Here is a 22825-nt window from a genome sequence, read left to right on the forward strand (position 1 = left end):
GTAAAATATTGAACTTCTCGAATTGATGAAGGCTTGGGTTCCTCTTACATCATTCTTTTTTTTAACATTAACTTAATAACACTGTCCGCAAAAGGCCTAACAGCTCAAGATACTTTCCAAAACGAATGACAATTTTTGAACGTCACATAGCAATTGTGACGTTATGCAATGTCATTTGTCTTTTCAGATATAGAATTTTGTTTTAATACTCCTTGATGTTACTGAGCAACAGGAGGAAACTTGCACATCTAATAGAGCGAATGTTTTCCACTCCGCACTTTCATCTTGTGTTCTGTTCATCTTTGCTCCGTAAGTCATATCTTTGTGGCGTTGTAGCTGTTGAAAGCTGTCGGTTGGTGGATTTGTAGTTTGTGTCGCATTGTGTTTTAATTGTACAAATTTGTAAATTAAAATTTGTTATGATTCTTGTGGAAACAGACTAGAAAATGAACATGTCCGCCTTATTTGCGTGCTCCAAGTGTTTCTCGAGGCACCCTTTCGAGGAACTCTCCGTTGGCCAACAGTTGTGCAAAGTAAGTCTTGCGAAATTGATTTACTGGTGTAGTTTTAGGTGTTCCATGTTTTCTTACCAATTATGTATATGGAATCGATTCTACTTGAGTTGTTTTCATCTCTTCTAGTGTGATATTGGTATGCGTTTGTAGAGTTAAGACCGTCAACACTCAGTGAAGGTGTTATAAGTTTGTTACTTGGTTTTAGGAATGCCGTGGCGCTTTTCCAGTTGTGAAGTGTACTTACTGCAGGTCTGAATTTCAGCAGACAAGGTAAGACGTTTTAGCTGAACCATTTTGCTGCTTGCCACATTAGTTATAAGCTATGATGCGACGAGCAATTTATAATTCCGTCATGGAAATATTTTGTGCTGATCGAATGAAAACAGACCATTATTGACGAAGCAGTGAATCTCAGAGAAGTGCTTGGTGACAACTTTTCTGATCTATATTTTCATTCTTATCGCGAACTATAGATCACTTCCGTATTATTGTTGGTGTAGGATATTTGTTACAGTTTAAATAACTTGCGGTGATGTGGCAGGGTTAAACTCTTAAATGAGTTTTGACCCTAAACCTGCCTTAGGTTTGATGATGATGACTACCAACGTCTCGCATTAAACTAGTGTGTAAATTGAATTTCGAATCCTATAGACTGCTCCTTTGATGAGATAAGCGAAATTTTCATATTGTCCCCTTTTTTATTTTGTAAGGTAAGGTAAGTTAAGTACGTTGAAGTTATATATATAAATATTTATTTTGGCATATAGATTTACTTTAGAGAGCAATAAATCTTATGTAACAAACCCCATAAGGAACAACTGACAACAAACCATCTCATCCTACATGATGAAGATATCAATAGACATTTTTATTGCTATATTAGTAGCAAGAACAAAATTTTGTGTTGTGTTGTTTATTTTATGAATGGAACAAAGTACAGTAATTAGAAATAGGATTTAGAGGGCCAGTTCAGTGCAAAGCTGCCCAAGAAACAAGAATTTATTTCCATGACTCCATTCTGGTAATAAACAGCAGGTTCCCAAGGTTTATCTCTATCGGCAATAACTATTGTAACCATGTTTGTCTCATTTGCATTCTTGAGGTACCAGTGAACTAATGTGAGGTTCCCGAAAAGTATGATTTCCATACTTTTTGTTCGTAGCTTATGGGCGATTAAGTGTCTTGCAAAACTGGTATTTCTGAATCAAAATAATTACTTTGCAACATTATGGTTGGGTGGGAAAACAATTCATAAATTTCTTCAAAGGCATTTTATAACAAAAATGAGGTATAGAGTCAAATTATTATTGTCTTCTGTCATGATTTTACTTCTTCATGACTTTCCATGAATTAAAATTGCCTAAAGTGTAACAGTCAAAACTGCACTGTTGAAAAGAGTTCATTTTTTCATCCGTCTGCTTCTCTTTGAACTTGAATAGCCGAGCTGAATTTGCACACTGATCTTTTGATGATGGCCATCTGAAAGCATTAGCAGGACTAGGTGGGGTCACAAAGGGGACAGTGTTATATCTTGCAGCTCTGTCTCACCCACCACTGATTGTCATACACACAAGAAATGAAGTGGCTCACTGCAAAGTCTTCTAATACATACTGTGGTCCCTGCATTTCACACACAGTAACAGGCTGCATTTTGTGATTAATCACTCTTCCAATGTTTGTGCCACTCTGGGATACAGCCCAGTAGTGACTCGATTGAAGTCCTACCACAGGTTTCTCTCTTTTTTAAATGGAATTCCCTTAATGTACTTTCATTTAGAGTTAAGAGTTTCTTGTTTGTTACTAATGTTGATACAGTGTGTACAAGTACAGTAGCATCTCTTACAGCATCAACAGCCTCATACTGGAGGTCAAATCTTGTTGCAAGATGTTTACAGAGACCTTCTACATCATCACATACACTTTTTCCATGACCTGTTGCTGAAAATATCTTTTTTTTTCTGTACTACAATGTTGACTAAGATCATAAAGTTGTAAGTGGTTTTTAAAATGAGATGCTGCATCATCAGTCAAATACACATGTTTAGGAAATGCATGCCCTTTGCATGATATGTTATCAGTTATGCTGACAGCATAGAATGCATGTGCACTGTCATGAATGAGATCATCACTGACAATAGCAAAACAGTGTGATGTTCCAAAGGAAGTGAGCAACACGTGTGAATATTGATACATATAATGTGTGCCAGTGGTAACTTTCAATTTCGTTCTGAAAGTAGTTGACCAGTTCTCAGCAAAGTCGAAATGAACAACTAATGTCTCAGTATTCTGGGATATGGCTGATTTTACTTCTGCTATGGCCTGGGACCGAGCGAGGTGGCGCAGTGGTTAGCACACTGGACTTGCATTCGGGAGGACGACGGTTCAATCCTGTCTCCAGCCATCCTGATTTAGGTTTTCCGTGATTTCCCTAAATCGCTTCAGGCAAATGCCGGGATGGTTCCTTTGAAAGGGCACGGCCGATTTCCTTCCCCATCCTTCCCTCACCCGGGCTTGCGCTCCGTCTCTAATGACCTTGTTGTCGACGGGACGTTAAACACTAATCTCCTCCTCCTCCCCTCCATGGCCTGGGCTATGGCTGATTTTACTTATGTATGGCCTAGCTCGGGATCCTCCAGATGTGATGGTGAGCTATTCCTCTCATGACCCAATGCCTAACCTCTGTAATAAACTTCTCTGGCTCTACTATCTTCTTCACCAACTCTACTCCCTACCACAATGCATAGGTTATGTCCTTGTCAGTATCGTGAAGGTGTAATGCTTCAAGAGCCACCATTTCAGCACCAGGACACATTGCACCCTCCTACAACTAACATTTATCTTGCAGCTCTTGACGTACACACAAAAGCATCAGGTCCATCTCTGTATAGGCTTACTTATTTTCTGTGACACTGCTTAATTGCAAAACAAATTTCAAATTAGTATTTTAAATATATATGTATATTTCCTTAACTGGCTGGCATTTTAGCCATTTTGGGCGTAAGGAGTGGAATTTTGTGAGACCAATTATCAAATTCGGGTTCTCCTTTTTCGTTAGGAGCTATGCTTCTCATATTTATCTTGTTGTATATCTTTCTAACTTTTTCATGATTTTCACTAACAGATTACATGAGCTTGATTAGGACTTTGCCTGCTTCAATCTTTGTCATCGCTTAAATAATATTCTGGAGCAACAGTAAGCTTATCATTTTACGATGGATGCCCACAGTAAGAATCTAGGCATGCTCAGGTACCTTTCTCATTCTTTATTTTATGAGCTTTTGAAATCAGATAATGTGAGGAAATGGATATGTATGTCTGTATCTGCTGCTTAGAATAGCTACCTGGTATCAGGGTCAGTATCTGTACCTTCTCAGTATTGGTGGTTGCTGAGATAGCAATATTTAGGTTCTGAAACAGCACGTCACATTTTGTGTACATATCACTATCTTCAGGTTCTGCACCAAGTGCATCTACATTATAAATGTCACAGTATTGAAGATGTTACTTTTGTAAAACTTATTTCAATTTCTTCCACTTTTCTTTTTACATACTGTTTTCTTCTTACCTTTCGTGGACATTTAAGGGGGGGTGTGGTAGGGGCTACAGAAGAAGTGCTAACATTCAACACATCAACTACTTCACACCTAGGAATGTAAACGTCTCCATTGTCTTCTTCAGTTTCACATTCGGGTGATGGTGATCGTTCAGGTGGATTGTCACTAAATTTCTTCTTGTAGTTAGTTAGCAATTCCTGCACAATGGAAATGCTAATATCGTTGCATGAGGACCAAGATATTTCTGCAGTACCTCTTGACTTAATTCCGACCACTGGGAAGAGTTTTCACTTTTCTTAAACACCACCTTCTTGTGGCTCTTTTTCATTGTCCACACACCTCACTGTTTCACTTCTGCATCTCCTCATTGACATTGTATCTTCAAAATAATTCGAACTAGACACAAAACTCGATGCAGAATGGTTTTTGTGCAAGTTCTCATTTGTTTATTATAAACAGAAGAGCACTGGAAACAGTATTGCCAACATGCATATTTTATGCTAGAAATTCAGTGATGCAAAATATACAGAATGTTGAAATTTTTTTTAACACTTTACACTGTGTTCATACTGAATACTAACGTATTAACCAAACAGTGTTTCGCATAATTCTCAAAAGCTTTCGGATGGGGGATTGCGAGTAAATAATTTGCAAAGATGCAACTTTTTAAATTTTTAGTAATAAATATTTACAATATTCTTTAAGTGGAAAAATTAATTTAAATTTCATATTTTTGTCTTAAATTTGTAAGTTAAAGGAGGCCCATGTATGTGTATCAACTAAGTTTCAACACTTTGAGTGGGAGCTTTAACGCTAAACATCTGCCAGGTCTCCAGTACTTTTGTTTTGATATATATCTGTTTTAAAAGTTATTTACAAAACACATGTTTTTCAAAAATTAATATAAAATGAAAATACTTTATTTCTTAACACTTATGATATAGAGGTCTAATATATATTTTTTCCTGGGGAAATTCATGACCACGAGTTGACATGACCTGTATGATTTGAGATGAAATCATCCTTATTTTTATTTGCAATAGTTCTGATTATGTGTTTGTATTACTTCTGTAATGTTGCACAGCCTGAAAGTGATTCTGTAACTTAGCAAATTTTTCAGTCTGCAGTGGTGATTAGGCTCTGTGATACACCATTGTACTGGTCAAAAAGAATATTGCCTCAAGATACCTCTTTTGTCTGATGCTTCTGGTCTCATTTATCCTCATAGATCTCGTAGCCATTATTTTATCTTGTGGGTAGTTGGTGTCTTCTTCTTTTTATATTGAATACAAATTCTTCCCTAGTATTCGACCAATGTTGATTTATTTATGGAACTGGGTGGCCCTCTTTAGCATTATTTCTTTTGTGGTCAAGTTTAGTAGCTTTAATACATAGAGATTCTCAGGGGTTTGAAAGTAAAAATACATTGTTTTCTGGGCCATAATTAGACAGTAGGCCCTTATGTCTGACATTGCGCCTTCTACATATCATCAAAATTATTTTGCTGTACCACACAACAAAAACATCTCATGACTGGTGTATGGCAATGTCCAGTATGTAACTCACTGATGTTATTGCTGTTGGTTCAATAGACCATCAAATTGCTTCTTTAGTTTCATAAGGTGTACTGACTTCTATCTGAAATCAGAAGGCTCAAGAGTTATCTGTGTTAGTTTCTTGACTAGTAACAACAAGCAAGCTGAAATCTGTCTTCTTAGAATTAAAATAGTGAACACCTTTCTGCAAGGACATTTACCAGAATTGATGTAAAATTTAATACAACAAGTTCATGGTAATTGTGTTCTAAATTGCCCGTTCTTGTAAATTTTGTGATTTTAGTTAGGTGCTCTCGCAACACAATTGAAAGGAACTGAAGTTTGTAATAATAATGAGCTGGTGGTTGAAACTGAACATTTACAGTAAGGTATTGATTTAAAGAATAGCTTGTCAGTCCAAGTACTCTCTCTAGATACCATCTGCTATATTTAGATTTATTCATTGTGAATTAATTTTGTTTTTCGTTTTATCTTAAGCTTGCATACTGTCTGTCTCTCAATCAACAGATACGCGATACTCTGGAAGCTTGTTACTTGTAGATGAGCAGTGGGATCAGTATGACTTATGACATTTTTCCAGAAAGTACGTGTGGCATACTCTTCCTTTCTTTTACAGGTTTATGTAAAGTTGTCTACCTAAATCTTCAGAACTGTCATATAATCTAGGGAATTAAATATTGTACAGTTATTCTGTGAAGTTTTAAGAGTTCCTTCTTTTTAACATTGAAATTTACAAGTTAAGGATACGATGGTTGTAATCAGTGTTTCGTTTTGAAGTAATAAGCTATAAGACAGAACTGCCGGCGAGTACTTTCTTTAGGGGGCAAAATATATAGTACCTCCAGTTAATACACTACATGTAAAAAGGACATCCTACTTTTGTAGATATGACACTTATCCTCGCTACAGATCATGCTGTTTCATAGATGCCCACCCTCTCTGTACTAAAGTAACTATACGAATGGTGTGAAGACAACTTTTTACTTCAGTTCTTGAAAACACAAGGTAGTTTAACATTCAAATAGAGGCTTAAAAATTCTCTCTGGAGACGTACGCTTCTGGGAAGTGCATAAACAGATAATACAGTCCTATTTACTGTCTTTCACAATCAGAACTGAGAGACTAAAATGTCATCAGAATTTAAGCTGTATAGAAATTGAAAGGGGTACGTGTATCATCTTGATTAATAGCAGTAAGAATTTAGTGTGAAACAGACAACAAACTGGGACAACAAAGGAACGATTCCAGCATTTAACTTAAGAAACACCAGAAAATCTAAATTTGGATGGGTGGACAGCTATTTGGGCAACCGTCCTCTTAACTATGAGTCTGATGTCTTTCCAGTGTGACACCTTACTTGCTTAAATGTGTGTCCACACAATGCCTTTTCTCAGTTCAACTGTGCACATCCGCTTACATTTCCAACAATGCAAGCAGGTAAGCATAATTGTGGCTGCATAATTTCTTCGAATTGGAGGGCCTTTGTCATAGTGCGTTGCAACCCGAGTTTGGTTGTGATCTCGTGCACTGTTCAGTAGACAGGCAGGTGGGGCCAATATGTGTTTGGTTGTGTAATGTGTTGAAGTTAAGCTTTAAGACGATTTATGAGCAGTAATGTCTGTGGACTCCAAGGAAAGCACACTGAAAACCAGGAGGAGTCATGGAATGCCACTTCTAAAGAGTATTTGAGTAGAAATTTGAGGTGTGATGCGCTTAGTGTCAAGTGTTGGATAAAGTCTCTGATCGTATTACTGTAAAGAAGAAGATAAGTCTCGGAGTAGGAAATCAAAAGAGAGGAGACTACAAACTTATGAAAAGTGCATAGAAAACTGTGCATAGGTATTCCTGTTATGGTGACTTAATTACACAAGTGAGGGCCATAATACCTGAAAAGAAAAAGAAAAGAAAAAAATATGAAGTCGGAGTAGCTCCTCAACAAACCAATAGAAACTGGAATGAAGGACATTGATAAAAAATGAAAACACAACCTCCATTCTAATGGATTCTGGGGTCTGTAGCATTCCCAAGTTTGTTGAGTCAAGGCATCTTGATGTGTGTATAATCTTTTTTCATTCAAGTTGTGTAGGCAACTTTTCATAAAATAAAATACTAATAATATACTGAAAGTCAATCTACCTTCACATAACGTAACATCTTAGAACCTCCCTTAAGTATTTCTCAGTTTGAGGAAAAATAACGAAGGCGGCCAGACATGCCCCGTAAGGGGCTTCCCGGCCAATGACGCCAAAAGCTCATTACCATTTACCGAAATGCTGTTGTTCTGTAGTATGAAATAAATAGCTCAAACTGATATATGTCACTGGTTGCCAGATAATGATACGTCATTGCCAGCCGTATAGCTGCAGTTTCCCTAGCAGAAAATTTCAAATCTCACTGTGACCTCCTGAAATTTGTCAACAGAATCTCACGAGGTTTGTATTTCTCATACACTTATGTGCTGTTTTACCCATTACCACTTTAATGTTTTCTTTTTCTGTTGCCCTTAATTACAATAAAGACAGTACAGACAGCCAAGCAGACAAATGGGTTCTTAGCAGCCTGCTTGCACAGTGAAGCAACGTTTGGACAGGACAGCACAGCACATGTGCTTACCTTTCATTCTTTGTACTAATTTTTGTGCATGCGCTTTTGTTTCCAGACGTCTGTGATTGCGGATGAGAAAAGAGGCATCGTGTGGACGTACCTTAACCTTAACTTGCGGAAGTTGCCAAAAAAAAAAATAATAATAATAATAATAAAAACCAAGATGTCAGAAGAGGTCGCAACAATAGTATTTGGAATAGAAATCAAGATTATGAAATTATAGTAACCAAGAAACAAATTCTAGGAGAGATGTTATGTGTAATGTTACAGAGGCAAAATGGTATAAAGGATAACCAGTGAGGAGAGATGATTAAGGTGGAAACATAGGAACAAGATTATGGTAAATAGTTGGGAGGAAAATAAAGTGATATAATTAACAATTTGGCAGCTTCAGACAGGGATAGAAGAGATTAAGATATGCTGATATCAAGATGGAGGACTATTTTAAGATTGTATAACATTGCGACAATTATAGCATTCAATAAGCATGCGAACAGTTACAAATAATATTAAATACATTTGATTGCAGAAATAACATGAAACTGAAGGGGTAACTGTAGAAATTAGGTGGGTAGTGGGTGGGGACAAACTAGACATATAGCAGTCTTAATAATGTAGACATACCAAAATAACTACTAATGCTCCCACGTCTGAAATGCAACAATTTTGAACATTCTCATACTTCTCTGTAAATGTAGAACTTCACAGTCAGCAACTAAACCGAATAACAGAGGGAATTTAATCAGGGCTAACATGTTGTCCCCCATTGCAGCATGCAGAATCCTTCTTGTGAACTTCATTCTTGTATCCATAACTAACAAAAATTGGAACGTAAAATTAAACCCTTGACAATGAACAACATACTACTCTAACAATACCAAACCTGAAAACAAATCTATTATCCACAACTGCCAACAATAAAATAACTCACTAACGAATGCCCAAAAATTCTTCCAGCATTATTCTCAACAACAGCTCTCAAGGAGCCAGAGAATAACTGTCAGCCTCAAACAGTGTAGAAACATAAACTTCCCACGCTGTTGAGTATCACCACATACTGCAGTACGGTCCGTATAAACACAATCCATTTCGAATACACCACACTGTCATAATGTCGCACAAAGCAGTTACATCACGGATGAAAGCATTTGGGCAGCACTGCGAAGTTTGGTTAACACACCCAAATCTTATTCAACGCTTGCCCCTCCACCCTTTCCTCTCCTTTTTTAGACACCTTGTGTACATTTCCTTGCCCATCTGTTGTTTACGGTATTTCTCCTGCCAAGTGCTATTTTTGTAATATGATTTATTGATTGTTTTGTCCTGTTCAGGACTTCACTAAATTATCAGAATTTTGAGTTGTGATTGTTTCTCTCCGTTGGTTAAATTCTGTGCTTGCTACTATTTGATTCGTTCATTTGATTAATTCATCTATGTGTTTAAAACTGTAGTTATGGGTGAATCATCAGGGTGAGATTCCTATTTCCTTTCTTTGGTTTTTCCTTCAAATCGTACATGAAGAATTATAGTCAAACTTGGTACCTTATTTATGATGTTGTAGGCAATTTGTATCTTTTTGCATCTATATTCTGGCTTTCCCTTGCAAGTGCAGTTTGTATTTTCCCCTTGGACTTGGTGCCATGTATAGAGTTGTTTGCAGTTTCCCTTGCCCTTTTTAACCTTCATTTCCTGTTGTGTATACCTGCCAATAACATAAAGAATAGTAGTGCACAATAAAAATGTTATAGCCTAATCACAGTTACGGATTAATGTGGTTGTGCTGAAGCATCTTGTAAATTAGTTCTGCAAGACACCAGTATTATGAAAAAAATCGAGTGCTACTCGCCATATAGAGGAGATGTTGAGTTGCAAACAGGCACAATAAAAAGACTGTTAACTGTATAACAGTCTTTTCATTATGCCTTTTTGCATCTCAATGTCTCATCTATGTTGTGAGTAGTAATCTATCCATTTCATAATACTGTCATTGTTTCATCCTGGACTTTCAGTTCTCCTAGATATTAATACAAATTTAAACTTTCGGTTACAGTATCAACTGATTTATTGATTCCAGTTAGTTTGAAAACTGCATAGCTTAATCTGACGTAATATACTGTGTTTTGTATGGAATGTATTGACTTACTTTGTGATACAATGTCGATTTCAAGACAACCCCAGTAACACAGATTGTATCTCTCTTTTGTTCTCAGTAAAGGAAGCCCCAGTGCAATTTGTAAAAAATGTGAGCAGAATGTAAAGCAGTTCGGTAAACCTTCAGCTTGTGAATATTGCAATACAATAGCAGCATTCATCGGGAACAAGTGTCAACGTTGTACCAACTCTGAGAAGAAATATGGTCCTCCGGTGACTTGTGAACAGTGCAAACAAAAATGTGCTTTTGATAGGAAAGATGAAGATAAGAAGGTATAGTTACACCACTACGTGTGAAACAACAACAGATACAAAGATGATATGAAAGTAGTCTCTATAGGCCAGATAAGTTGTACAAGAAAGTGAAAAGTTTGTAAAAAAAAAAGAAATTTGTAAAACTGTTGTAATTAACATTTAAGAACATTCATTGTACAAATTTTATTGCTTTATGGTGCAATTTTAATATTGGATATGATGGTAAAAAAAAAAAAAAAATATTTGTACTTGAATACAGTTCAGTTTCAAAACTGTTGAGACTACCTTTGTCCTACAAGAGAATTAAAAAATATACTTATGGTTTAATATTACTGGTGCAGGAAACTACTGTTGATTAGAGTGTTACAATGTGGTGCATATTAACAACACGGTTATAAACAAGTCTCTGGATGTACCAGATTTTTCTCCCCCGCTTCCCAGTCATCTGACAACAGAAATGTGTTGTTGTAATGAACCAGTTGAAGAATCTTGGCTATTTATGAAACACACTAAAGTGTGTGTAGTGAGAGCCTTGTGGTTTCTAAATTAGATCTTTCACTGAATATGTAGAACTGTCCAGCAGATTGAGAATACATCTGGTTTGTTAAGGGGGCATCAACAGTGAAAACAACATACGTTATTCATATCACAACCTTCCTAAGGGCAACATTTTACTCGTAACATGATTTGGAGAAATTAGTGAATTAATAAAAGTATGTGATAGTCAAAAGAATAGTTCAATATAACAACGTTTTATTGCAAAACTTTGGTCAGTAAAATATTCTTGACTTGTAACTATGTGAGGCTCACCTTTTAAACCCCTGGTCTAATAGGAGAACAAATTTTTGTCAAGCTACTACTTGTTATGATGACCCAATGTATGCAGTTCTGAAATACGCTCTTAGTTGTATCTTGTATAATTAATTTGGGATAGAGTTACCAGTATTACTTGCATACTGTAGTTACTGAAACTGATTGTAGTGTGTTGAGTAACAGATAACAGTACAATGAATAGTGTTGTTCATCTTAAGTTTTAGTGTGTTTTCATGATGTTGTCAATATATTAATGTGACTAAAAGATTTCATTAGGTTTGTGATATTGGCTGATGGATTGTAAATTTCTTCCTCCATCCTGCCATTTTTCAAGAATCTAATCTGAATATCTTAAGGTTGGTAATTTGCAAGGTGATAAAATACAGTGGGAAATAGAACCCATAGAAAATTTTGAAAAATATGGAAAATGTGACCCACAGTTTTTCTGTAATACGCAGCTGTTAAAACGGGTGGTGGGGAGGGGGGGGGGGTCGGCTTGTCTTCAGCATTGAGTAGGTAAAAAAAATTCAGACAAGAAAGAGAAACAGAGTATAAATGTCGTACTTGTCAGCATTGAAAGCTGTGATAAGTAGATTTGATGATGATCTGCAAATGCTTACTCTCTTTTTCATTGTAAATTGGCAACAAAAATATCGTAACAGTTCAGTGATTGAAACATGCTGGATTCCATCACTATTCTTTCAAACAGAGAAATTTCTTGCTGTATATTGCATTGTTAAAGGTCATTATGCTCCCCCCCCCCCCCCCCCCCCCCCCAAAAAAAAAAGAGAGAGAGAGAAAAGAAGAAAAAGAAAAAAGGGGTGGGATGTGTTTGATCTCTCACCATTGGTGAATATAATATAAAGTTCGATATCAAATATTACTTACTGCTATCTGAAAAGTTTTCTGACGATTTTCTATGTTTGTGTATAAGTTTTCTGTGGCGTTGCTATGTTGAAAATGGGAATAATCATAACTGGAAGATGGTGGCAATGTCAGTAATTTCCAATAGAAATAAGCTTACAAGCAAACACAAAATAAACAGCCAGTAAAATTATTCAGTTTAATTTCTGTATAACATTTATTACTATAACATGATCAACGCATATAATGTGTGACTTGTGGACAATGGTACGAGCATTTTGTTTTGAGAAGATTTGTTTAACTGGAAACACAAGAAATTAATTTATGATTTAAGGAAACACTCCTCAGCTGTTTTTAATTTGATCAGCACAAAATTGAATAGTTTTACTTATTTGTACTGTTGCTTTTCATATTAGTACTATTATTGCTATTGCCACTGCCACTTTTGCTGAAGCTTCTCCTGCATGTTTTACTACTGTTAATGCTGCTGCTGCTGCTGCTTTTATGTATCAGGAAAAGGGGATGTAGATTTGTGCAATTGTTTTTTGAAATTGATTTCTTGTTTGTAAAGACAGTGGAAAGTCCAAGTAGGAATATCAACAATGTAGGAAAAGACAGATTGCTACTAAGACACTTACATAAAGCTTTCTGCCACAGCCTTCATTAGCAAACAAGAAACACAAGCAAGTACACCTCATGCACACATGATCGCCAACTTCAGCATCTTGTATTGGAATGCAGCTATCACGTGGGATGCAAGCAGCAACCTGGATGGGGTGGGGAAGGGGAACGGGTAGTAGTGTACAGGCTGGGAGAGACAAAATGATGACTGGTGAAGTGTGCAGGGACTAGAAAGACAACGGCTGCTGAAGTGTGCAGGGACTAGAAAGACAAGAAGTGCAGCATCAAGAGGTTTTGGGGCTGGGAGGTGGGGGGAAAAGGAGAGGAGTGGGAAAAGATCGGCAGGTGTGTTGGCAGATGGTGCCAAATAAACAGGATTGGAGACAAGAATGGGGAGGAGATAGGATAGAGGTGGTGGAAAATCATGGGTGGAGGTTGTGGGGCAGTATGTTACTGTAGATGAAGGCCGGGATAGCTACAGAAATGGAGAATGTGTTGTAAGGATAACACCCATCTCTGCAGTTTGAAAACGCTACTGGTGGTAAGAAGCATCCAGATGGCTCAGGTAGTGAAGCGGCCATTGAAATCAAGTTTATGTTCAGCTGCATGTTGTGCCCAGGTATTCATTCTCCTTTGCTCTTAGCTACAGTTTGGCAGTGGCCGTTCATTCTGATGGACAGCTGGTTGATAGTCATACCAACATAAAAAGCTGTGCAATAATTGCAGCAGAGCTGGTAAATGACATGACCGCTTTCACAGGTGGCCCAGCCCTGTATTTGGTAGGATAAACCTGTGACAGCACTGGAATAGGAAGTGCAGGTTGGATGGATTGGGCGGTCTTACACCTTGCTCTTCCACAGGGAATATGATCCTTGTGGCAAGGGGTTAGGATTGGGAGTAGCATTGGGATGGACTAGGATGTTCTAGAGGTTGTATGAGTGACAGAACACCACCTTAGAAAGGGTGGGAATTATCTCTGGTAGGATGTCCTTCATTTCAGGGCATAACGATAGGTAATTAAATAATTTTTGGGTATGGAAGGGATGACAAATCACCCCTGCCATAACAGCCTGGCCACCTAGGGACAGCATATCTGCAGTGAAGAGAACTCCCTTGCTCAGTATGCTGAAGATCTCACTAAGGCCTTCACAGACAGGCACTGTCCCCCAGACTTAGTCTGCAAACAGATTTCCCATGCCATTTCACCTCACACCCTCAATCTTCCCACCACTTCCAAGAATCAGCCACAGAGGAGTGCCCACTTGTCTCTCAGTACCACTCTGGCCTGGAACAACTGAACCACATCCTTCACCAGGGCTTTGATGATTACCTATCATGATGCCCTGAAATGAGGAACATCCTACCCAAGAAACATCCCACCCCTCATAAAGTGGTGTTCCATTGCCAACCCAACCTCCACAACATCCTAGTCTGCCCGTGCCACTCCCTATCCCAGCCCCTTGCCTTAAGCATCATATTCCTGTGGAAGACCAAACTGCAAGTCCTGCCCAATCCACCCACACAGCATTCCCCATTTCAGGCCTGTCACAGGTTTACTTTGTTTCATCATGGGCAGGGCCACCTGTGAAAGCAGCCATGTCATTTACCAGCTCTGCTGCCATCCTTGTGCAGCTTTTTATGTTGGTGTGATTTCCAACCAGCTGTCCACCAGAATGAGCGGCCACTGCCATACTGCAGCCAAGAGCAGAGGAGACCACCCTGTGGCACAACACGCAGCTGAACATAACATACATGATTTCAGTGGTTGCTTCACTACCTGAGTCATCTGGATCCTTCCTACCACCAGCAGCTGTTTCGAACTGCGCAAATGGGAGTTATCTTCACAACACATTCTCCACTTCCGCAACCATCCCGGCCTCAACCCAAGATAACATATTGCCTTAAACCCTCCCCCCAACAATTTCCATCCCCTCTATCCTATCAACTACTTCCCATTCTCATCTCCCACCGTGTTTGTTTACCGTCCTCTGCCAACGCATCTGCCCATCTTTCCCTGCTCCTCTCTTTTTTCGCTCCTCTTTTCCCCACCTTCCTGCTCCACAATCTCCTAATGCTGCACTTGTTGTCATTCTAGTCCCTGCACACTCCTCCAGACAGCGTTCACCTGTCTACCTACTTGTACACTGCTATTACCCTTCCCCACTCCGTCCAGATTGCTCCTTGCATCCCACATGATAGCTGCATTCCGGCACTAGATGCTAAGGTTGGCAGTCATGAGTGCATGAGGTGTGCTTGCTTGTGTGTAAGAATGTTGTGTGTTTCTCTTTTGCTGATGAAGGCTGTGGCTGAAATCTATATGTATTCGTATGTAAGTGTCTTGTAATTATACCTGTATGCAATTTAATGTCTTCTTTATGGTCATTAGCAAACTATATTTTCTTACATTGTTGATATTCCTTCTTTGACAGTGAGAATATGTACTCACTGGCAAAGCAAATTGTCAGCCTGGAAAGGCAATGGTGCATTTTGGTACTTAAATTCAGTTTCCTGGAACATGCATTTCTGTGGACGAACAGCTCATTGCTTGACAAATGATACATTAGGTTTAGTTATGGTCACTAAAACATATGTAGAATTGTCCTCTCGTTTGAGGGATGAGGAGACTTTGATGAATGCCTGTGAGTAGGCTATAATAAAGAATGCACTATACTTTGCAGTCCACTGTATGCTGTACATAGAATACATATTGTGGTTGATTACTTCCCTACCTGTTGCATTCTAGAATGGAATTTTTTAAAAGTACGAGAGAGGACTTTGTGCTCATGAATTCTACACAGAAGTGAAAGTGGAGGTACAGATTTAATTTACGGTATATTGAAAGTATGGTTCATTGAAGTTACATAACCACTTGTCCCAAAATTATAATTATCTTACTTCAAATATTTCCTGTAAAAAAATTCGTCCTGTAGCTTTCTAATGCAATAATACTGACTGGTTACAATTCCAGTGGCATGCTGTTATATTCTTTCAGTTTACTTAACTTTACACTGAATAGTAGAAGGATTGAGCTGTTGATAGACACACAAAAATACATGTGCAATTTTTGTGCCAGCTGAAATTAAAATGCTGGGATGACAGTTCGGCGGGTAGATTGGGGTGAAGGGTTGTGTTGGGCAAGATTGTCTGGAAGCTAGCAAAGTTTTCATTCCAACTTGCGTTATTATTGTTTGTATGTAGCTTTCCTTAGAATTGCTCCATGTTGTTTCAATCTTTGATTACATGTTATTTCTTAAACAATCATTTTTAGTTGGATATTTATAAAGAAATTCATGATTCAGGGTTCTTTCTTGTTCTCATTTTAAGGTACTGCCATCTGTTTTCTTGTCGCCATTTAATCCTCCATCTTCGTACAAGTAGACTTATTCTGTGGTGTCATCCAGACCTTTGTTGAAGTGAATATGTTATATTGTAAATTTTATTAGACCTGTCATTTTAGAATTTCAGGATCACATACAGCTTCTGAGCAGTGTATAATACGAAGTTTAGTTTAAAATTTGTCAGCTGGTCAGTGAGATACTGCTTTTAGCTCAAATATACGTCAATTATTTCACAGTTTACCACTTACGTAAATTCATTTAGTCCAGCATGTTTCTATGGACTTAAGTTTAAAGACTGTTTTGATGCAGCTCTCCAAGATCCAAGAAGTATCCAGTGGATGTATTTGATTCTTGAAGAGCAGTTGTGAATTACCTTTAAAATATCTCCCTGTATCTGCCATAACTTCTTCATTTGCCTCAAAATGTTTTCCAGCTGCAAATTTCATAAAATGTTGGAGTAGGGAGAAGTTGGAAGGTACCACCCTCCTTCCCTCCCCTCTCCACCCACTCCTCGTGCTTTTGCAAGCCAATCTTCTCTCTCTCTCTCTCTCTCTCTCTCTCTCTCTCTCTCTCTCTCTCTCTCTCTCTCACACTCTCACTGCACCATGAAGTGATGGATATACAGGGTGACCCAGAAGTCCGTCAATGTATGAAAATTCGATACTTCTTGTAATAATGTAGATAAAGAGGTAAAAATTGACGCATGCTTGAAATGACATGACGTTTCATTGACACTAAAAAGAAAGTTCACAAAACAACCAACAGATGGTGCTACATATGATAAAAAAGCTATGATTAGCATAGTAATTGATGATTAGCATAGATGATGTTCTTTATAACAAATGCTTGTGTCTGCCATCATTCATCATAAATATTTGTGGTTGAGGGACAATATTGTGAACAGCATTGTACAACTTACCAGTAGGTATGGTTTTCAGCATCCCTAATGAGATAAATCATGGTAGAGTTAAGGCTTCAGATAAAGATACCCCCCCCCCCCCCCCCCTCAAAAAAAAAATAAAATAATCATGTGGATTGAGTTCAGGAACCTTGGGTGGCCAAGCATGACGGAACTAGCGGCTCATCACGCAATCATCATCAAATGATGTTCGCAAGAAATATTTCGCACGTGTAGCAGTACAGGGCTAATCACCACCTCACATTCTAACACGGTTTTATCAGCCAGGCTAGGGATGGCGTGATTCTGTAACATACTGGCATACCTCACTTCCATCACACTGACTGTTTGAATAGCAGTGTCCCGCATTTCCTCAAAGAAAAAGGGTATAGTTATCATTGATGTACTAAATCCACACCACACCGTGATTTTCTCGTCATGCAGTGTGGTTTTCACAACAGTTCAAAGATTTTCAGCAGCTCAAGTTCTTCAGTTGTGGTTGTTGAGAGACCCTCAGATTATGAAATGGGCTTCATTGGTCCACAACACGTTAGACAACCAATCATCATCATCTCCCATTTTTTGAAGTGCCCACACTGCAGATACTGTCTTGAGTCGAAAAAGTGAGGCTAACAGTTCATGATGATACTGGATTTTGTACAGCTAACATTGAGGGTGTGTCTTAGCACTCCGTTGAACAGTAGTGCATGGAATCCTGGTGCCATGTGTGTCTTCACAATTGCTGACTTAACTGTGCAGAGTTGAACCCGCTAATGTCTCCATTTCTTCCTAATTGTCTGAGTAGCAGTAGCACTTATGACTGGTCGCCCACTGTGCAGCTGATCATCTAAACAAAATGTTGCTTTGGACTGTGTGATAATTTTCTTCTCAATAACACTTGTTACAGGACCTTTAACAGTTCAAATACCCTCATGACAATAGGATCTTGAACCTGCAGACACGGATTCTTCATTCTGATTGTAAAGCTTCACTGACAGTGTCTTTCCTGGTAAAGTCAACATGCCGCGATTGCTGATGCATCTGACACCCTCTCTCACTACAGCTCATTTTATATATGATTCTCGTATGATATCATTGACATTTTGCTGTCCATTGCCATCTGATAGCCAGTTTTTCTGCACTTGTTGTTGATTTCAGTAAAACACTGTGCCATTTCAAGCATATGTATCAATTTTTACCTCTTGTCTTCATTATTCCTTGAATTAGCGCATTTTCAAATGTTAACAGACTTTTGAGTCACACACTATGAATCATGGACAGTAACAAACCAATGTCCAAAAACAATTGGAGTTTATCTCTTCTGATATATCAGTGGCATCATTTATTTAATATTCCATGGTTACCAGTCATCCAATAACATTGACAAACTTCTTGATGTTGATACACTTCAAGATGCAGTTGTGATGTGTGGTAGATCTTGCCACCCAAGACCATGTAGTCGAGAGAGAGAGAGAGAGAGAGAGAGAGAGAGAGAGAGAACGTGTTGCAGTTAGAAACAGAACAACAATAATCATACTATGCAGTATTACCAAGAACAGTTATACTAATGAATTCATAGAGTTCTTTGATTGATTATGTGGTGTAGAATTTGAGATTGAATGTCGACCTCTTGGAATTTTTAGTTCTCATGTTATCAGTTTAGAATATGGCTGTAAAGTATGGAAGTAATTGGGTGACATACCTCCTTCTCTGCAATAAATACCAAATATTGGAGTACATGAGGTTGAGGGTTGGAGAAAGGGAGGGTTTTAAAATATGAGGAGAAATATGGAAGTTTCAGCCATTAGCTTACACATCCCACCCTCCACACTATCTTTTTTTTCTTCATCTGCTTATAGAGTCCTAAAATATTATTGCACAATTTGTGCAGTGTTATTGTGTGATGTTACTTGTGCTATCATATGATAATATAATTGTAATTTGCTAGAATTGGTAATAAGGTGATTCCCATAGAAGCTGTGATATTGCGGCCCAATGCGTAGAATTTCATGCATAAAACATTGTACAAACTGCCTAATCCACACTAAAGATAATTAATTATTCCACATAAATCATGAGGTTGTTACTTGTTTTCCGTGATATCCTGATCTTATTAATTTCATCTGGTGTCAAGCACAGCCTCATTTTTCAGAGAAAAAGCCTTATCACATCTGTACATGTAACTTCGGTGATTTGTTTACAGGTTGATGGAAAACTTCTTTGTTGGCTGTGCACACTGTCATACAAAAGAGCTCTTGCCAAGACAAAGCAAACAGATGCCGAAAGAAGAGCTCACCTGAAACTTGCAGCCCAACGAGCCGCAAAGGGGAAAGATATTAAGTAAGTGGTGTAATAGTCTTTTTGTAATTTCTACCCAATGTACGTATAGAGGCAAATAAAGCAATGTACATTTTGCCACGCCAAATTTAGCAACTAATGATCAGAATATGTAGTGAGTGGTTAATAAAACTTGGCTGGTCGAGCCGGCCGGCGTGGCCTAGCGGTTCTAGGCGCTTCAGACCGGAACCGCGCTGCTGCTACAGTCGCAGGTTCGAATCCTGCCTCAGGCATGGAAGTGTGTGATGTCCTTAAGTTAGTTAGGTTTAAGTAGTTCTAAGTTGTAGGGGACTGATGACCTCAGAAGTTAAGTGCCATAGTGCTCAGAGCCATTTTGGCTGGTCGATAAAAGGATATCTACCTTTCTTTGTATCTGTTTGACCAGCCAGGTTAAGTTGAACTAATAAGAGCAGATCTAGCATTTTTTCACAGGCTAATAGTTAACACCAAAGCAGCTGCAAAATCTTTTGTACTCATAGCAATGAGTGAAATAATTTGTTCAGTTACTTTGTTTCTCAGTTTGGCAGTTGCAAATTTTTGCAAGGATCATTTCATAAATTGGCATTGACAGATGCTGAGACTGATATTGAGACAGCTCTGCCAAGAACATTATTGTTATATGACCTTGTAGCTTCTAGTCTTTTTAGTAATTTATGTGAAGCGTAAATTTAGATTATCAGTGTCAGCAGCTTTCTTTTAAGTGTGCAACAAATCCAATGGCTTAATCTAAAGACAGTTGAACAGATATTATTATAAGGATTGAAGAATCAATGTATAAAGTATCAGTTTAATTAAATTTATTTATTAGAACAATGTGGAGAATTGGTTTCAACTGGAACATGCTAATAGGCCAACATCGAAGAAAAAACTGATTTTTAGACTCAATTCTACGTTGACGTTTCCATGTTGAGTTAAAAAAGTAGTTTTATGACAACTGCTTTATATGCAACCATTTTTACATACAGAGTCCATAAGCAAATCATAAATATATCAGGGCTTTGATGGTACTGATGCTGAGACAGTATCAATGCGATTGAGTTTACCTGTATGTGGTACATACATCTTGTCATTTTAGGTGTGATGTAGGAGTCATTGGTGCATAATGACTGAGCGCTGTAAATTCGACTGTACAGGCCTTTGTGGTCTTGGTTTACCAAAAAATACTCCCAAAATATTTAGGAGATGAAAACTTAAAATGGAGATTCTAAAAACATACATTAATCAAGGCCATAGTGGCTTGCACACAGGCATTTCTTAGGTTCAAAAGGAATACACTAGAAAAATCTGCCACTACTTGAGGCTGGAGAGTCAGTTGAAATTATGGCCCAAAAATGGTGCATGAGGTTTACAGAAGGAAATTGACATGTTTCATTTATTACCAAGCATGCTCAGAATAAAACAAAGTGATGATAATTCCTAAGAGATTTTTCCCCCCCCGTTATTTCCATCGATAATTTTCTCCAGTTTAGGGGTACTTGGGTGACTTACTTAAACACATAAATTCTGCTTCTTTCCATATTGGTGAAAATTTCATACTGTATTCAAATGGTCATTAGAATAAGACACTTACCTTTAAGTTTGTAGGGATCACCTACTTCTATATCTACATCTATACTCTGCAGATCGTCAGGAGGGGCAGGGCAGAGGGTATGCCCTACTTTACAAGTTACTTGGGGATTGATACCCTCTATAATCATACTTTTGACAATAATCGTAGGTGTGGTACTGAGTCAAATGCTTTTCGGAAGTCAAGAAATACTGCCTCTACCTGATCACGTGAGAAAAGTGCAAGTTGGGTTTCACATGATCTATGTTTTCGGAATCTGTGTTAGTTGGTATTGAGGAGGCCATAATGTTGGAGCTTAGAAATATGTTCCGAGATTTTGCAACAAATTTGTGTCGGGGATATTGGACAGTAGTTTTCGTTAGCTGTTTCCCAACACCAGTGACACTAATACTTATTTCATTCATCTTTCCAGTGGTATGAGGATTACATTGGGGCAATTCTCCTGGGGTTTGCATTTGAAAATGGAATTAAGCATTTCAGCTTTTGCTTTCCTGCCCTCAGTTTCATTTCCTGTCTCGTGCAGTAGGGCCTGGACACTTAACATTGGTGCCACTTAACAGCCTTTACAAATGACCAGAATTTCTTCAGGTTTTGCAAAATATCATTTGACAGTATTCTGCTACTGTATTCATTGAAGGCATCACACTTTGCTTTCTTTACAGCCAAACCCGTCTCATTCAGTATCTCTGTATCTATAGTCCCATGCTTTCTTTTACACCTATTATGCAGAAATCTCTGTTTCCCTGATACTTTTAGCATTTCATGATGTGATGTGGAACCATGACTTAGGGGTGCTTATTAGTTTCTCCAAACATCTGGACATCAATCAGAGCAAGGTGTGTACATCTTTCTTGCCAGTGCTTTCACTTCCTGAACAAATTTGAAGTCCACGAACTGTTCATCATACCAGTCTGACTCTGTCTGATAATGATAGGCTATATTGTCGTTTTGGATTCACAGGTCTCCAGTTGAATGATGTTCTGGGTCAGACAGGTATATGTAGTATGTCCTTGCACTGTTTGTCTGTGTGATGATGATGGGAGTCATTCAGCATCCCCAGTTCATCTTGCATAAAAATTACCCTATAAAGATAGTACCATCAGTATTAATGGTACACACACTTGTACCATGACACCGGCATATATCACATCGTACAGTAGCTGTATGTACCCCGACATGTAGTAGATGCTTCTGAATCATTCTGCTTCTCTCTTAGAATACCCCTGTATTCCTCACACTATGACTGTGAATCTGGCAGTTTTGTTAAATCGAGGTACTGCTTTTTAAATCTTAACAGGTTGGCTAAAAAAGATGACTTGTCTCAGATCTAGGCTCAGTTGGCTGTAACAAGATAAGTACTGAGCATGTGACATCATACTTCCAATAGTGTCTACATGTTACTGTTTATGGGGCCAAGGTGCCTAACAAATTAAAAATAGTTAAAAAGTACATAAAAGGAAAGGTACACAAAAGAGGCTCAGAATATTATAATAAGCTCCAAAAGGGGAAAGATATACCATGATCAATTCGAGGTACGTTGAAGAACTGGCACCCATGTTACCAAGAAAAGTGGAACAGTTTGGCATGTTACATTATCATCATGTTGCCAGCCCTTTCCATCAGCTCTTGTTTTTGCATAATGATAGAGTAGTGTGGGATGAGCACACAGGAAATTAACCTACTTCGTCATGGCCACTTTATACGTGCACTCCTGTGGGATGTTTCATCACAGGTTGTGCAGGCAGTCAGATT

The 22825-nt window shown here is 38.2% G+C and overlaps 1 protein-coding gene across 1 annotated transcript in view; it reads left to right on the forward strand.

Moving 5' to 3' along the window:
* Nucleotides 1–326: 326 nt before the first annotated feature.
* The window catches only part of LOC124711440 (protein FAM76A), a 78674-nt gene continuing 56175 nt past the window's right edge, over nucleotides 327–22825 (forward strand). Inside the window, exons 1-4 of the mRNA XM_047241516.1 lie at nucleotides 327–533; nucleotides 721–785; nucleotides 10440–10653; nucleotides 19373–19509. Coding sequence (XP_047097472.1) covers nucleotides 447–533; nucleotides 721–785; nucleotides 10440–10653; nucleotides 19373–19509 — 503 coding nt within the window. The 5' untranslated portion in view covers nucleotides 327–446. The remainder of the gene's footprint in view (nucleotides 534–720; nucleotides 786–10439; nucleotides 10654–19372; nucleotides 19510–22825) is intronic.

The sequence above is a fragment of the Schistocerca piceifrons genome, chromosome 8 (genome assembly GCF_021461385.2).
Source record: "Schistocerca piceifrons isolate TAMUIC-IGC-003096 chromosome 8, iqSchPice1.1, whole genome shotgun sequence".
NCBI classification, from domain to species: Eukaryota; Metazoa; Arthropoda; class Insecta; order Orthoptera; family Acrididae; genus Schistocerca; species Schistocerca piceifrons.